The sequence below is a fragment of the Osmia bicornis genome, chromosome 3 (genome assembly GCF_907164935.1).
Source record: "Osmia bicornis bicornis chromosome 3, iOsmBic2.1, whole genome shotgun sequence".
In the NCBI taxonomy this organism is placed as follows: domain Eukaryota; kingdom Metazoa; phylum Arthropoda; class Insecta; order Hymenoptera; family Megachilidae; genus Osmia; species Osmia bicornis.
This window is the reverse complement of record NC_060218.1, coordinates 1,699,572-1,716,474: the sequence shown is the minus strand read 5'-3', so window position 1 is coordinate 1,716,474 and position 16,903 is coordinate 1,699,572. Positions and strand designations below refer to the sequence as shown.

The window sequence follows — 16,903 nt, the reverse complement described above, 5'->3', positions numbered from 1 at the left end:
AGTTGGCTAAAATGATCGTCGAGTTCTTTTTAAAAGTATCGAGGGGCAACCTATATCTAATAAGAACCGCGACGATGGATTTAATTGATAACGCGTGTCGCATGGTAACGAATTTTCAACGATAAGCAACTCTTTCGTTATCAGTTATCAGCATTGGCAGAATGGCGAGTCGAACGGATGTATCTTTAAACGAATTGCTCTTATATTAATCGAGGAGAGGAAAGCCAACGTAACTTTCTTTCAGTCAATGAATTCGCACAATTAGAAAATATAATTGCTCGCTCGTTGCACAGAAGGCGGCTGCCGGTTGCATCGTGGCTGCAATCAACGGGCGGAAACGGGTAGAAAAACTAGTATTTTACAGGACAAGGCGGTAGTGCTCGATGTTATTACGATCTCTCGTTGCAACGGCAACCGGCAACCTCGTTTACACTGCCAGAAAGGGGCAAAATAATATTCTATCTGACCTGCTATGCTTTATACGGCAACGCGCGTTCACGCTCGAGGGATCGGCGAAAAATGCGCGCGATTCCCTTCTCGCATCGCGTCGTGTCGGAAAATTCGCTTAATGGCGTAAGAAAAAAGAAAAGGAACAATTGTCGATCGTTCCCAGAGCAGAAGAAACTCTTTGTTTGTTGCGTTATCGTAAAACGCGGTTAAATATTACCAAGAGTTTGCTCGACGTTCGCATCGCACGCGAATAAACATTAACGCGTACGGGCTGACAAAGAGGTCGGAGAAATCCTGCGCGTGTGCGTATGTGTAGCCTCGTTGAAAAGAAACGCAAGTTCAACAGAGAACATGCTGTAACGCGTTCTTGCTCATCGTGTTCAAAGGCAGTCACAGCGATGGAAAACTCGACAAAAACTTACTAACACGTTTCTCGAAGAAGGGCCGACCCTGAAATTTCGGGGGTCCGAGGCGAGCTCCGAAAAAAGAAAAAGTAGCTGAAATAAAATTTATAAAATTAACATTAAAGCTTGTATAACTAATTTAGATTTGCATTTACATCGATTAATATTCAAGTAAACATTACTCTTCTCGAAGAAACCTTCTTGAGAAGAGGAAAAATCAAGGAAAGAATCAAGAGGCGCACAATGTGCACTCATTCTTTGCTGCACACGCAACGACATGCGACACCGCGATACGCTCGTAGATCGTTTCAAGAATGCAAAGCCATTTACATAACTAGTTCGGATGATCGACGCCTCGTTTTACGGCCGGATGTCATCTTGATCGTCAGATTATTCGTGAGTTGTAGAAAATTTTCATCGATCTATATCTACGTATCATATTATATCGATCGATCGTTTCCATTTGTAACGATCTCTCGTCACCCCGGTATCTTTGGCCATCGTTCGTTATCGTCTTCGCTTGTGTTTCCCTCGAACTTATCTCGACAAAACGATAAGCGAAAATGTGTAATTCATTAAATCACGGTATCGTTATAGCGTTACTTAAGAACGTGATTTAGGATATGAAAATAATTTATCGCGAATTATGTAAGTTTACCAAATTTAATTTTTCCAACGTTCGAGCAACCTGTCGTCGTAGAACGACCGAAAGATATTTGACTGGAATTCAAAGGATTTTGATCGATAATTTACTTTCGAGATGGATTCGCTGATCCACCGATTCGAAAGAAGGACGCTTCTGCGGTTGCACGCACCTCGAACGTTCCCACAAGGTGTACGTACGGAAAAGTCGTCGTACAAGTTCACTACCTACGAGTTTAGCCGCGACTCTGACGACACGCTTGCTGATCACCGACGATGACGATCCGAGAATCCGATACATCGGATACCGAAGAACCTTTGCTTCTTCTTCCATTCACCGTTCGCGATCGCTAAAATATTCTTGCATCTTCACCCACCGCTGCTCTTTACATTAGTAATAATCGATAAAGCATCAATTATCCTGACTTTCAAAATATTTATAATCAATCGGAATAGTTTGCTTGCAAAGTTTCTTCGAACCGATCCACGCTGCGTAGTAGAAAAGGCAAGAAGGCCGGTACTCGTGTCGGAGCACTGTTGACTTCCGGTGACGGTAGCCGCCTTACGGCTGACCGGATTTCAGACCCGTTTCGTCTCTCCAACCTGTCTCGATCCTCTAATCGTTCGCAAGAATCAGACTGGCGATTCGTCGCGTTGATTTTCTGTTTGCGCAACGGTAATCAGCCGATCGTTTCGAAGAAAACCGTCTTAGATCGCGTAAAGTATCGCGTTTCCTGCCATTGTTATGCGATCTACGATCTACGATGCGTCATTCGCGCGAAAAGGAATGTTTTATCGAACCAATGGGCGATCGAAAGACGATCCTCGTTTTCTTATTCGTAGGTGGACGCGTCATCGACGCGTCGCGTCGTCCTTGAAAAATCGCGATCAGTGCTATGAATCAACGCTCGTTTCTCGATCACGTAATTCATTCTCGGATCTCCTTCTAAATCAACCGATCGACACCTCCGTCGTATCGTTGCCGTTGACATTGACGTCGACCTCGAAAGTAGAGCTGGAAATTGGAACCGCTTGGCGGAGAGAGTTGGACGCTTGTTGAAGAAGCACCCGTCCGACTGAGCGAATCTACCAGACAGCGTTCTGAGAACTTTCACACGGTGTAATCTTGCTTGAACGAAGCGAGCCGCGGTGCATGGACGTCGAACGTATGCAAGTGAGCCACCGCGACGTTGCAGACGGAATGCAAACGATACAATTAAAGCAATGATCGTTGAAACATCCTCGGGACGTTTCGTCGACGACGCGTTGGTCGTTTTAGTGATACTCCATTTTTGATCGTTCGATAGTGTATTTATTTATTTATTTATTTATATACTTTGACTAGCTTTGTTATTCGCGTTATTCCAGAGAGGCGAATGCGCGCCTCCGATTAATCTCGGCTTGGAACGACGGCCGCGTACGAGTACACGGGGATACCGGTTCCAGCTCGACAATGGAAAATCGTCCATTCATCCATTCACCGAACTCGACTCGCCAAATGCGAGTCGAGCAACGGTACGGGACTGTAAAGACCCGATTCACCGTTTGCCTCGGTTCATTGCTTCCGCCATTCTTGTGCATATCTATTGTTACGCAACTCGGTAATCTTGGACACACGCGTCCTGGAATCGAGTTCGCGTCATTTCACAGCCGCGAAATCATTAAGAAGAGCGATGGAAAGGCGTTTATCCGACGAACGGGTTAAACAGGGTCGGTCAGTCGCGAAGCGTGCAGCAGGTGCACGGCGTGCGTCCCGTTTTCTTCGCGCGTCCAAGAATACGCGCGCGTATCGCCTTTCAGGCAACAATAAACGCTTCGTGCGCCGGATCTCGGGCCGAGTTAATTAACATTCTCAGTCTCTTCTTTCATCCTTGACTCCCTCTTTCTCGTTTCAAGAAAGCGGCAATTAGAAGCCGAGTGTATACAGAAAATGGCGAAACGAACTTTTCGACAAGGTTTTATCGAACCGTTGTCGTCGACAACGTTTAGAACCCGAGTAGACGTAGAGGAGCAGCCGCGTGTCACCGCGGAAAACCCTTGGGGACGCGGTTGGGGCGTGTGCCTACGACCAAGTGGGAAGGGCTGGACAATTCTAATTAGCCGTTCCACTTTGCACGCTTCTGTTTATTGCTACTCGAGTAGCTACGCTATTCGTGGCTCGGCAGTAGCTGAAAATAATCCGTCGTTTGTTCCTTGTCGACAGAATGAAGAGATGATCGCGAGCCTACCGATACACAGCGGCGGTGGAGGCGGCGGTGGCAGCGGAGGGCCAAATAACCGGGTGGGTCGTGGATTGGCCCTTCACAGGTCCAATTCTAGCCTGGAGCTTCCTCACAGTCCGGACCCTGGTTCTCGAGTGCCAGAAACTCCCCTCAGGCGGGAGTATGGATCTCACGGTAGGTGATGTTTCGGTCGTAGGTGAAAGAGTAGCGTGAAGGAAGACGAATAAGTTCGTTGAGCCACGCGGTTGCTTTCGGTCGCAGGAAGCATCGACGTGGTAGCCGCTCAGTCAGTGACGGTTGGCGAGAACTTGTTCGCGATGCTTCAAGACCTGAGACCATCGGCATCGGATCAGCGAAATTCGGTCGGCGTGGATTACCTGAGGCGCGTTCCAGACGGACAAACGATCGACGCGGACGAGGTTTGCGGGCCGACCGCCGGCTCCAGTCCAAAGCTTCGATTGAAACTGAACAGACTGTGGGGCGCGAAACCGCCACGGGCCATGGAGGAAAGTTGTAGCAGCCCCGTGTTGTCGGCCGATGTCGAGGAGAGGCACAGAAGGCGAGCGTTCGCTCATTACGACTGCCAATCGCTCACAGCGAATCTCGGCTACGCGGCGAAACTGAGGGGTATCCTGCTGGCTAGGAGAAGAAACACCGCGACCGGAGCTTCTGCCGCGAGCTCCTTCAGGGCTTCCACCCCTGACGAGACGCCCGAGGAGGATGTCGGGGATGGAAAAGGTATCTACGCTTCTTCCTTTTCAAATCGATCGTCCATTACCGATTCGAACGCGTTCTTCATAGGTAACGAGTTGTTGGAATCGTGTCCGTTCTTCCGAAACGAAACCGGCGGCGAAGGAGAGCGAGAAGTCGGTCTAACTCGATGCTCCCAAGGCAACGGTGTTCACAGACCGTTCTTGGCGTACGGCGTCGCGGTTTTGGAACCGGCACCTGGAGAAACCAGCTGGAAGTACACTTGTCCGCTGCAGAAACGACCGCTCCCGATCGAGAGCGTCGACGAGGGCGCTCACTATTATAGGAGATACTTTCTCGGTAAACGATGGCACCTTACCACGCGAATCAAATGTCCCCGGAGCATCGAACCGTTTCTAAAGCCGTTTCCCGTGTGTGTTCCGTTTGATTTTTCAGGCCGGGAACATCAAAACTGGTTCGGCATGGACGAACAATTGGGTCCGGTCGCTATCAGTATTCGAAAGGACGCGAACCAATACAGGATAATAGTTCGTACTTCGGAACTGTTGACTCTTCGTGGTTCGGTACCGGAGGAAGCTCTAGGAATAAGGCCTCAGGGTAGACTACCGACCAGAGAACTGTTGGAACTTGTAGCGCCAGAGGTGCAATCGGGCTGTCTCAGGTTGGGCACCGCCGCGGCCGAAGAAGCTCTGGCTAGATTGGACGAACAGGGACTCTCCAATAGGTACAAAGTTGGCGTCCTCTACTGTAGATCCGGGCAAAGAACTGAGGAAGAAATGTACAACAATCAGCACGCCGGACCAGCTTTCCTCGAGTTTCTCGACGCTATCGGTAAGCATCGTCGACGTAAAATTTTAAACGAAAGGGAAGGAAAGGGGGGAAATTGAAACGTGCAATTTCGCGACAGGCCAAAGAATAAGACTGCGAGGATTCGAAGGTTACAAAGCTGGCCTGGATACGAGAACCGACTCGACGGGTACGCACGCGGTCGCGGCGACCCATCGTGGAGCGGAAGTAACGTTTCACGTGTCCACCATGCTACCCTTTACACCGAACAATCGGCAACAGCTGTTGAGGAAGAGGCACATCGGAAACGACATAGTCACGATAGTTTTTCAGGTATGGAGACGCGTCGCTTTACGGTTCTTTGCTCGATCGATTCGTTCCGTGAAACGACAGATTTCGCGTTTTGTCTATTTTTCAAAAGATTTATTCACCGCGATGCACGACAGGAACCCGGCGCGTTACCCTTCAGCCCGCGAAGGATACGTTCGCAATTCCAACACGTGTTCATCGTGGTCAGAGCCGTTGATCCGTGTTCCGAGAATACTCAATACAGCGTGGCGGTGTCCAGGAGCAAGGAAGTGCCCGTTTTCGGGCCACCTGTTCCACCGGGTGCCACGTTCGCCAAGGGAAAGACTTTTGCCGAATTTATTCTGGCTAAAGTGATCAATGCCGAAAATGCTGCGCATAGATCGGAAAAATTTGCCACGATGGCGACCAGGACCAGGCAAGAGTATTTGAAAGATCTTGCGACAAACTATTCGTCCACTACGATCGTGGATACTGGGCAGAAATTTTGTAAGTTATCTACCATTGTTCGATCGCTCGCACCTTTCGCTTGATTTAACTGTAGTATACTTATCATTGCACGTTTGCCATTTTTCTCGACGGTGATTATTTGTTTCGCACAGCCATGCTGCCGTTCAGCAGCAAAAAGAAAACGGCCGTACGACCGAGACTATCTTGCGACGCCTCGCAACGCGGCGCGATATGCTGGCAAGTGATACTGGAGGACAGCAATCAGAACACCGATTGTTACCTTGGGATCAGCATAGACACGGTCGTTTTAATCGAAGAACATTCCAGACAAATTGTGTTTGTTACTGCCTGCGCGAGCGTACTCGGATGGCACGCCCAAACGAACAGGTGCATTGTCGCTCCCTACTCCTTCTTTCTCTCGAGAGAGGGAGAGAGACTCGATTCGCAATACCTTAATTCGATCCGTTCTGTTACAGTTTGAGATTATATTATCATCAAGGGGAATGCATTACGATTCACGTGCGCGGCGATTACGGGGACAGAGACGAACTGATGGAAATAGTGGCGCGATTGAGAGCGGTGACACAAGGGGCGCCCGCTACGGAATTGTCTTTGAAAAGAAACAGCTTGGGGCAATTAGGTTTTCACGTGCAACCGGACGGAGTCGTTACGCAGGTGGAAAGCATGGGCCTCTCTTGGCAAGCGGGATTGAGGCAAGGTTCTAGGCTGGTTGAAATTTGCAAGGTAGCTGTATCCACCTTGAGCCACGATCAAATGGTTGATCTGTTGAAAACGAGCGCTCAGGTCACGGTCACTGTCATACCGCCGAATAACGATGGTAATCCTAGAAGGTAATTAGAAGGCCTTTCCACGATCCATCGATCTACGTTCTTCTCCTCTTCTTTCTTTTTCTTTCTTTTTCTTACATTTCTTGTTTGTTCCTTTCTTTGTTCGTGCATACAGAGGTTGTTCCCTGCAAAATTGTCAGTATTTATCGAGCAGCTACGAGGGAGACTACGAGAACGTAACTAGTCCGGACAATACGCCGACTCAGCAGACAGCCATGTCCCACCAGAGGAGATACGAGCGATCTTTCAGTCCACCGAGATCGAGCAACAGTTCTGGCTACGGAACCGGATCTAGCTCCAGGTCGTTCAACGATCCACGCTTCCCTATGGAGGGCACCATGACCAGCAGCAGTAGCGGACACAGTAGCACCGACGATCGCTGGTAAGAAAATCTATTCGATTCTTTGTTTGCAACGAGGAGGGCTCTGTTCTAGTTCTCCCCTTTTACTTAATATCACGAACAAGATTTTTCTTGCCCAGGTACGAACTGCTAGAACCGCAAGATCAAGAGAACGGACATCGCGCGGACGGTACTCCTCCACCGCCTCTTCCAGCCAGACAATCTTATCAAATAGTGACTCCCAAGTCCTCTCAAAAAAAGGACAAAGAGTCTCACTACGCGAGCAGCAAACAGTTCTCCGAGAATTTGAAACATCACGGTCACGATCACTACGCGAAGGAGAGTAATTACGTATCCTCGAAAACGATACAAGAGAACAACGCCAGACACGATAATTATCAAAGACAATTGGATAACGTTCATCGAAACCAAGATCACGTCACATCCAACTACGTGAAACTTCAAAAGGAAAAGTACGAGATGAAGCAGGAAAACTTGTACGCCTCTCAGAGGGAGCTCCATAAAAACGATGTCCATCACGTTGGTCATCAGAAATTGAACGCATCGAACTCGTTACCGTTGGCTCAAAACGCGGCTTACAGTCTTCCAAAGTCGAACAGTAACAACAATCTGGGTAGATGCAACGAGTATGAACAATCGAAATTCGAGTACGAGGGAAAAGCGGATAGAAGTCCGAAATACGAAATGCAGGATGAAAAAATGATGGACAACAGGGTGGCGGTGAATAAGTACGAGCAGGATATTCGAGTGCACGATAAGAGACCGATAAACTACGAGTATCCCGAGGAGGTGTACGAAAGGAGAAACAGTAAGTACGAGATGGAAATCGCAAAATACGAGATCGAATGTCAACACGGGATCAACGAAAGGAAACACGTTGACAACGGTGAACAAACACGCGAATCCATTAGATACGAACTCCCGCACGAGTTCAAAGTCGGCGAGAAGGTAACCTGCTTGAAGACCACCATCACCGAAAGACCAGTGCCTCACAAGATAAACGTGGAATATCGACAAACGAAAGATTTCGCCGCCAGCAGTTTACCGCCAGAGGTGAGAATTCCCGACGTTAATTGCTCGGAAGCGGCCACTCTACCGAGCGAGGATGAATTATCAAACGGTTCCGGAAGCGTGTCGCCTCGATTGAGAAGAGCCGGCAAACATCGCGGCGGAAATCTTACTCCTTCGAGCGGAAGCTCGAGGAATCAGAGTCCGAGACCGAAGCCAGGTGTTCGTAATTCTCACAGGAACTCCGCGAATCTAACGTCCAGCACGCTTCAAGAAGACCTAATGAAGCTGATCAATCCTGATTACATCGCGGACGATGGCCAATTAACGAACAACAACAACAACACGACCGGAAACGTAATGATCGGCAATCAAAATCCGAACAAGATCAACAACAATATGCTCGAGATTCAAAACAGATGTAGATCGAGAGAGAATTTGTGCGGCGGCAGCGGCAACGCGCTCACCGTTTTGCCCGCGAACGGACAGGAAAACGGAAACGGTGGATCGGAAGTGATCCTCACGATGGCCAGACCGGCAACGGTCATCTCCAACGCGAGCACAGCGTCTAGTCCCGCGCCGAGCGAAAACAAATTATCGAAGGAAGAAAGGTAACGACCGGTACCTACCTACATAGAAAATCCGATCGTCCAATTTTTACTTCCGTACAATGCATTGCAGTTTGATGCACGCTCTGTTTAGATTATCGCCACGCGTTACCAAACCTCCTCATTCGATTTCCAAAGCACCGACCAACCTGACGTCCATCAAAGACACGAAAAATCACAACGACTCGGACGTGGACTGTTGGCAAAATCATCACGTGGACGCTAGATCGAAACAGCACGGTCAAGACTGGTCTGACGATAGATTAATCGACGGCTGCAATACCATCGCGTAAGTTTCGAACCGAACTATCGCTTCTCCTATCACTTGGCAAAAAAATCATCGACTAATCTGTAACATCTTGCTTGACGATCGCAGCCGTAATCTTCGAAATATTGTCTTGAGTTAGGCTCGCGAAACATTTTAAACGACGTTTCTTTTCCTTTGTTTCAGAAATTCTGTCTCGGATCTGCAATCTCACTTGTCCACCCTCGAGTTGAGGGTAGCCAGAGAAACGCGTCGAAGGCTCTCCTTGGAAGACGAAGTACGTCGTTTGAGGGACGAGAACCGTCGTCTACAGGACGAAAGCCACGCGGCTGCCCAACAACTTCGACGCTTCACCGAATGGTTTTTCCAAACTATAGATCACCAATAAGTATACCTACCCTGAACGATTCGTAACTACTCGTTCGATCGTTCTGTGCGAGCAGTATTAGTTACGCGTTTCCTCGACAGATCAACGCGCGAATCAAAGATTATTTAAAGCGATCGCCGGTCGCACGATTATAAGTACATGCATTTTGAGACGCGCGTATCGTTTGCGCGATATTTTGTACCATAGACACTTTATTTTAGATTAAAGTCGTAAAGATATCGTCCAAGTTACCATCGTGACACGCCCCGTGCACAAGTTGACGGTGATTCGTGTGCAAGATTGAAAGAAAAAAGAAAAAAGAGATATGAAAAAGGTATATAGTAGCTGTTGTTCATTCGGGGGAATATTGTTTCGTTAACGATGCGCGTTAATCGCAACAACGTCTCACTTTGAAACGACCAAATATTGCTAGTTGTTTAAGAATCACTTTAACTTCGTCCGTAATTTATTACGTGTTTTTGTATAATTCATCAGGGTATTGTTAAGCGAAACGCGAGGGGTATTAAACTTTCGTTCATCCGTTGAGATAAACAATTAATTTCTCCTCGTGAAATATCTCCTGTAACATCGATAATAAATGAAGAAAAAAAAAAAAAAGAATTCGATTTCAATAGGAAATAATACAATGCAACCAATTAGAATAAAATAGTTTATTATAATTCACAGGAAAAAAAACAAGACATTCTCATGACGCCTGAAAACTCACTGTTCTGCATCGATTAACAATAGTGTTTAGCCGTGGTTACCACTCTTTCCTGTTCGAGACCAACGGAAAGCCGCATTCGTGTGTGAGCAATACCGGAGTATTTATTCCACCATGTAATCTACGGTAAAATTTTTTTACGATAATTTTCTCTTTAAATAGTAATGTAGTAACAGATTTTTGTCTTCGTGTATATATATATATATCTATAAGTGTGTATATATATTCATATGCATATGTTATATACGCATAATCGGAATACCCGTGTCAACGGAGAAAACCTAAGACCGCTCTCACATAATACTCTACCACCGCGTAAGGTTGCAACGATCGTAGCCTGGTTCGACGTGGTCCGTGGCCAATGAACAGTAAATCCTTCGGTTCGGGAACGCGTTCGAATCTTTAACCCTCGAACGTACGGAGTCGGTTTCGATATCAATATCGGTTACTTGACTTTTACAATACTTTTCTCGCGAATGTGGAAAAGATTAAAGAAAATGCTCAACTGTTCGTCCGAGAGTTAATAAGCAAACTAATGAGACACGAGAGCAAAACATAGCTCGTTGTCCGCGACGCGTATCATCAAGATTTTTTACCAGTTTTCGTTTGCTTTTTAAGTACATCGAGAAGGTATGCGTGGGAAATGTAATTATTATTCTCGTTGCGCGTCTAACGAAATATACATGTATGCCCTGTGCGCGAAGAGGATCTTCTTCGGAAAAATTCTATTGAGTGTGTCGTCGACAACGAGAAACGGTCAAGAGGCTTTACAACGACCGACTCTTTTCCACGTTTTTCCATCTTCCCCTTATTTTATCTTTTTTTTTTTAAACGAGCAAATTTAACCCTTTAACTCTAAATCGGGACATGGTATATTATTAAACTGTTTCAACGTTCGGATGGAAACTCGCTCGGAGAGAAACAGCACGAGCAGAAACATGAGCACCAGAGAAGTTACGCGTAGCGCGTTTCCGTCGAAGCGGTGCGTACTGCGAGAAAAATCAGCGTCAGGACACGGTGAAATAGTAAAGCGACGAGGCGTCCTCGACATTATGGCACGAAAGGCGAAGGTATCGCTTTACCGGTTTACGCGAACAAAGCTTACGTTTCTCTTCTCTTCGTTTCGAAACGACTTATTTTTCAAGAAATCTCTTGTTTCACGAGGAAGCCGTGCAACGACGAGAAGAAAAACGGTATCGTTCGATGATTCGCGATCGGAGACCGAGGCACAAAAGTTTCGAGACGCGTGGGACAAAACGGACAGGGGCAGCGGAGGTTCTGTAATTATGTACAAGAAATTTCATCGATTTCTCCAAACGGGAATCGAAAATCAACCGTGCGTTTAACCGAGTCGAACTAGGACGAGAGGATCGATGAAAAATATCGTTCACCGCCGGTATACATTTTTCACCTTTCACCTTTTTCGCGCTTAATCACTTTGCCAATTCTCTTATTTTTCTGCACACCTTTCGAAAATTCGTGCTCGTCATCGAGAATTAATCTCGATTCTACCAACGACGCTTCTCCTTCGATAAATTGATCTCGAATTGGATATCGTCCAAACTTTGATCCCTAAACGCTCGAATATTACGAATAATAATATATCGGAGAGTAGTACACGCCTCTGCGTCGTAGCTAATACAAAAATACTGTTCTGTTGCACCATTTTTTTCTTTTCCTACTATTCCTATTATTTTACGCATAATAATCCCTGTAGTCTTTTAAAAACGCTCCTTTATCGCTGTCAAGGGAAACAAAGGGAGGAAACGAAAAATACTGAATACGGCATATAAGTATATATATATACATATATAAAAAAGAAAAAAAAAAACAAAAAATCACGGTAAGAGGACTCTTTTTCGCAAACACAGCAAGAACATACGAAATCAAACGATCTCGACGACGATCTCGATGTACGATAGCCCTCCGTTTATATGGAACGAGACGATTCGAAAAGTTGAGATACTCCAGATACTTATACCAAATCACCCTTTCCCATAAAATAATTAATCCGTTCTCATGTAAAAAAAATGATACCTACATTAATTTAGAATTTCGGCGGAATTCTAGCGTACATCGAGACGGTAGTTAGAGAGGGGGGAAAAAACGAATAAGCAGAAAACTGTGTTTCCTGTTTGGAAATTAATAGATTCGGATAGCAATCGGTAAAAAGTCAGCCTCTCGTACGTGTAGATGATCGTGCGAGGGCCACGTATACTCGTAAACGCGCACGTTACCCTCCTCCGTTTCCGATTTGTCTCGTAACTTTCGATGAATTGCGAAGGGAAACGCGACGACGATACAATGTTCGATACAATCGCGATATAATGCCGTAACGTGCCACACGTATCCAAGAAAGAAGAATCTTCGGAAAAATCTTTTTTCTTTTTCCTAGATCAAATCAGTTCATGATATGCGAACGACACGGACTGACGGACTAATTACTTTATCTTTTCTTTCTCTCTCTCCCGATATTCTATATTTCTTTTTTCTTCTTTCTGTACTCGTTCAATTAATTACAATTCAGCATGGCGAACAAAAGATTTCATCCCTTCACTCGAGAGAAATCACATTGACGCTCCAAGCCATTATTCACTACGATTATTCATCATATAATTGTGTATATATATATATAATATATCATATATTCAGCATCACAGTAAGATAGCGCCCTTCATTATTAAGTGATCGTCGATCAGTTCGGACCATTTATATTCATTCCCGTTAACAAACATTCTTCTACAACAACCCGTCTAAACATTGTCGAATAATTTTCATCTGGCATCGACGTCGATGCAATTGTTACGTACATGATCGGTATCGTGTTCGTAGAACTGATACGTCGAACTAGCAACTTGTCAGAAAGTGAAATAAAATCGTCCGCGTACAACAGGACTGTGTATCAAACGAGCTGGTCAAATACTGACACCGGACAAATGAAAAAAGAAAAAATAAAATAAGGTGAGACGATTAAATCGACAATCAAATTAAAAGAGAATAGAGAAAGAAAACGAAGTCGTAAAGCTTGAAAACGGAAAACGATTAACGACAGTCCCCGATACACCTCGTTACCTTGCACGTTATCTCGAAAGGAAGAAACTACTTTTTTGTACGTTACACCCTTGCTAAACCTCGAGGAACTTTGTACGTAACGGTACGTACAAGAATCGAACAAAATAATGGAAACGTTTATTACACGTTTCTTTAATTAATACTTTATCGATCGGAAGCCTAGTTAGTATTTTTTCATGTAAGTGAAAATCGATTAGATAAACCTTCGTTTCATTATTTTGTTCGCTCTTCGAATTCAACGAGCTTTCAAATCATACGGTATCGGTGGACCGTCTACGTTCGATCTGCTCTACTTACAAAGTAGCAAAAGTATAGGTTTCTACAAATACATACTTATAATTACTCTGAAAATAAATAGTTATAAAAATAAGCGAGCATTTTATGCTTAAAATACCTTAGGTAAAAACTTAATGTTTAGTTTGCACCACGTTCGGAGTGGAATGTGTGGTCTCTCTTACTAGATCGTAAAAGCGTCATTCTAATAAAACATTCAACTATCATGTAAAAAAAAAAAACATTAACGACACAACTCGATCAATATAATTATCATCCGTAGTGCTCGTTAAAAAAAAAAAAAAGAAAAAGAACAAAAACGTGAGTCAATAAATAAGAGTGCAACAAGAAATTAGAAATAGGATAAAACACGATATCGATATCGATACTCGTTGAATAAATAACTGTGCTCTTAAAAAGCTGGCCTCCGCCTTCCCCTTCGTACGAACATTCAATTAGGTACATTGTTCGATTCGTCTTTATGCTTTTTCATTCCACCCTCCCACCTTCGACCCATTCCCATCCCCGTATTAATAATTCACAGCACTACAGACTGTGGAAGAGAAAAAGACGTTTACGCGGAAATAGTACATTTTCATCGCGAATATACGAAACGCAAGCACTCACGATTTCGATATTTTAACTTAAAATCGAGAAAACTGTTTTGTACTCTTCTACAAACTTTTCCTTTTCGCATCTACTTTACTTACATCTAAGATCGCGGGGAACGTACTCTGCAACGATTCGCGCGATAGTCGAGCATTCGAATCGTTGCTAAAAGAGTAGCGAACACGCTAAGACAGGGTTTCAACGAAACGGCACAAAATTCATCACCATCGTCCGCTTCCCGAATTCGAAGTGTACGGGACGGGAAGCATCGGTCGCAAAATTCCACTCGAACAGAAAGAAACCGTGAGCGAAGACTGAGATTCCAACGATACATGGAAAACTTCCATAGGATTTTCTTTCCCCCCCCCCCCCATATTTCGCGCCACCGATCATTTTCTTTTCCCGTAGGAACGAATCCGGTGGCGCTAAGTTTTCAATACCTTACAATACCGAAACGTCGGTCAACAATTTGATACTATTCACGACGCGTCCTCTTCGGACGCTGACTGACTCCAACGTCGTCGGTACCACGCGACTTTTTACCGATTTGTACCTGACTCTGCGCGGTAAGCTGCAACGAAATCGCGTGGGTATTTAGTTTCTCCGCCAGCAACAGGTCTTTCAGACCCTTCATCTTTTGACTGTACAACGTTATCCTCGGCCTTTCCTGCTCGGAATCGGTCTCCACCTCGGGATCAAGGTTTTCCTGAGACGTGGAAGGCGCGGGAGGCAAAGCGTCGTCCGGCGGGGCGACGAACGGTTCTCCGCCGCCTTGCAAGAGGTAATCTCTGTTAAGTATTTTCTCGCTGCACGCAGCCGTCAAGGCTTGGATGCTGGGATGCATCGGTGCCGGATTAGAAGGTACTTTTGACTCTAAACTTTTGATCAAATCGCGTGCCGCGTTGCCCCTTTCTTTCGTCTTACAATAATTATTGTTGTTATTGTTGTTCAACGTTTCCTCCGGGCTGGTCTCCCTCTTCTGCGACTTGTCCTCTTCCTGTTTCGTTTCCACGTCGTAACATTCGATAATTACCTGAGCGCGAATACTGGCGTCGAACTTTGAAATTGTATTCACCAACGGTCGTGCCCATCCTATGTGTAACACCGGTGTGTTTGCTCCTTCCTCCCATTGGCAGATACCGTCGTAGAACCTTAATAAATACGCGAAGCAACGGGGTTGCCGTAACAAACGCTCGTCCGCCCGCACCGTGTGCGGTATCAGTTCGTTGGCTATTTCCAACAATTCTTTGTATATCTCTCCATCGTCCCGCGAATAGTCGTATCTGTTGCGCGTTAAAACATAGAAGAGAGTCATTAAACGATAACGCAACGTACTTCTATTGAAGACTCTTGCGCATTCAATCCGTGTACTCACTTTCTTAAAACGTCCGCTGCGTCTGCCCACGACGCCAATGCGTTCGCGTGCAATCCGTGCCTGTACAAATAACCACCTTGGTAAGTGTAAGGATACACGTGAGCGTTTCCGTAATATTTCCTGGCGGACCGTATCGCTTCCTGGAAACGGTAAAACGTTCTAACGTTAGAAACTCGTAAAAACGAGCAAGTACCAGCAGCCTGAAAAATTTTTAACGCTACCTGAAAGAGCTCTATGGCCGGCGGTCTGCCAGGAGTAGGCGCAGCCTCCTCCAAATCTCCCAAATTGCCAAGAGCCATGGGATACTTTGCTAGATGGCCCAAATCATATAACAACCATAATAATTCTTGCTGAAGCAATGCCACCTCTGCCGCATCCGCGGTTGCGCTTAAACTAGGGTTTATAGCAGACACTATGGTGGCAACTTCCATAGCTCTATTGCATACAACCGCTTGTCCGTTCACGTATAACCAGGATCGCGAAGCCACTCCAGGTTCCACCGGTTGACCACGTTTATCTTCGTTTCCTTTTCCTGAAAATACAGCAGTCTTCTTAATCGATTTAAACATCCACGATGCATTACCAGTTACAACATTTACCATGCCATGTAACTTCAGCAGTTTCTGTACTATCCTCTCCGTAGACCACCCAGGCATGATCTTCTGACATGGCTAGGTGTACATCCTTGAATCCCAATACCTGACAACCGGCAACCACGGCAAATGCCACCCCAAAACAATCTAATTTATTTGCCGTCAGGTAGCTATAGAGGCTTTGTAAATGCGCGCGATCCTTATAGTAGCTTCTCGTCAAAGAATTCCATATCACGTCGGAGACCTTTTTGACCAGTTCCCTGGTCGCGTATTTGGTGTCGTAAACCGTGAGATCGACCGCACCCTTGATCACAGCGTGAAATTTAGTGTACAGGGCTTCGGCGATGTGAAACTCGACAGCCGGCAGTTTCGGCTCATCGTAAACAGTGCTTTCCTGCGACGCAAATGTCCGATTGCAGGTTAGGGAGTTTTCCACTGCGCCGACTAGGATCGAGAGCAAAGCCAAGTCCGGTTCCGAGCTGTTTTCCAATTGATTCTGGAAAATCCGCACGATCGAGGAGATGCTCTGAATAGGAAATAGAGCCTTATCCTCGTCTCGAAAACCCGCCATGTCGAGGACTGGCAGGCAATACGCACGAGATCGAGATCTTCCCTCAAACCACGAGTGTCATCTTGTTTCCCGTTTATCTTGACAGAAACCTTCGACGAATTCGTGCGATCCGTTCGGCTCTCTCTTCCTTGACTAACGATACACGCTAGTCACTCTCGATTTTCTCCTTCTCAACGCGAATGTTTTACATTTCCACACCATAAAACGTAACACAACCGTGCATCAGTCAGCGGCGCGCCGCCACTAAGACCGTTTTCA

General features: G+C 45.8%; 2 protein-coding genes across 4 annotated transcripts in view; one reads left to right on the top strand and one right to left on the bottom strand.

Annotated features, from left to right (window-relative positions):
* LOC114872638 (signal-induced proliferation-associated 1-like protein 2) overlaps positions 1-13,742 on the top strand; it is a 25,073-nt gene extending 11,331 nt beyond the window's left edge. Inside the window, exons 2-13 of one of the 3 annotated variants that reach the window (XM_029180038.2) lie at positions 3,700-3,892; positions 3,980-4,456; positions 4,520-4,768; positions 4,865-5,260; positions 5,337-5,548; positions 5,662-6,010; positions 6,124-6,358; positions 6,448-6,822; positions 6,935-7,201; positions 7,300-8,799; positions 8,891-9,085; positions 9,248-13,742. In XM_029180038.2, the coding sequence (XP_029035871.2) occupies positions 3,709-3,892; positions 3,980-4,456; positions 4,520-4,768; positions 4,865-5,260; positions 5,337-5,548; positions 5,662-6,010; positions 6,124-6,358; positions 6,448-6,822; positions 6,935-7,201; positions 7,300-8,799; positions 8,891-9,085; positions 9,248-9,449 (4,641 nt within the window). In that variant the 5' untranslated portion in view covers positions 3,700-3,708 and the 3' untranslated portion in view covers positions 9,450-13,742. Of the gene's footprint in view, positions 1-3,699; positions 3,893-3,979; positions 4,457-4,519; positions 4,769-4,864; positions 5,261-5,336; positions 5,549-5,661; positions 6,011-6,123; positions 6,359-6,447; positions 6,823-6,934; positions 7,202-7,299; positions 8,800-8,869; positions 9,086-9,247 lie in introns of all 3 variants that reach the window. The other 2 variants (XM_029180036.2, XM_029180037.2) reach the window with 2 other exon arrangements.
* LOC114872639 (menin) lies at positions 10,085-16,903 on the bottom strand. Its single transcript, XM_029180039.2, has 4 exons — positions 16,081-16,903; positions 15,703-16,013; positions 15,482-15,621; positions 10,085-15,389 (listed from the first exon to the last, which is right to left on the bottom strand). Exons 1-4 carry the CDS (start codon positions 16,643-16,645, stop codon positions 14,582-14,584), a joined length of 1,824 nt encoding a protein of 607 aa, XP_029035872.1. The 5' UTR covers positions 16,646-16,903; the 3' UTR covers positions 10,085-14,581.

Bases quoted from the DNA above. Each gene is read 5' to 3' on its own strand.
- LOC114872639 (XM_029180039.2), bottom strand. From the start codon at position 16,645: ATGGCGGGTTTTCGAGACGAGGATAAGGCTCTATTTCCTATTCAGAGC. The intron at 16,014-16,080 runs GTAAATGTTGTA...CTGTATTTTCAG, and splicing joins TGCTGAAGTTACATGGCATG to GAAAAGGAAACGAAGATAAA. The intron at 15,622-15,702 runs GTAGCGTTAAAA...TACCGTTTCCAG, and splicing joins CGGCCATAGAGCTCTTTCAG to GAAGCGATACGGTCCGCCAG.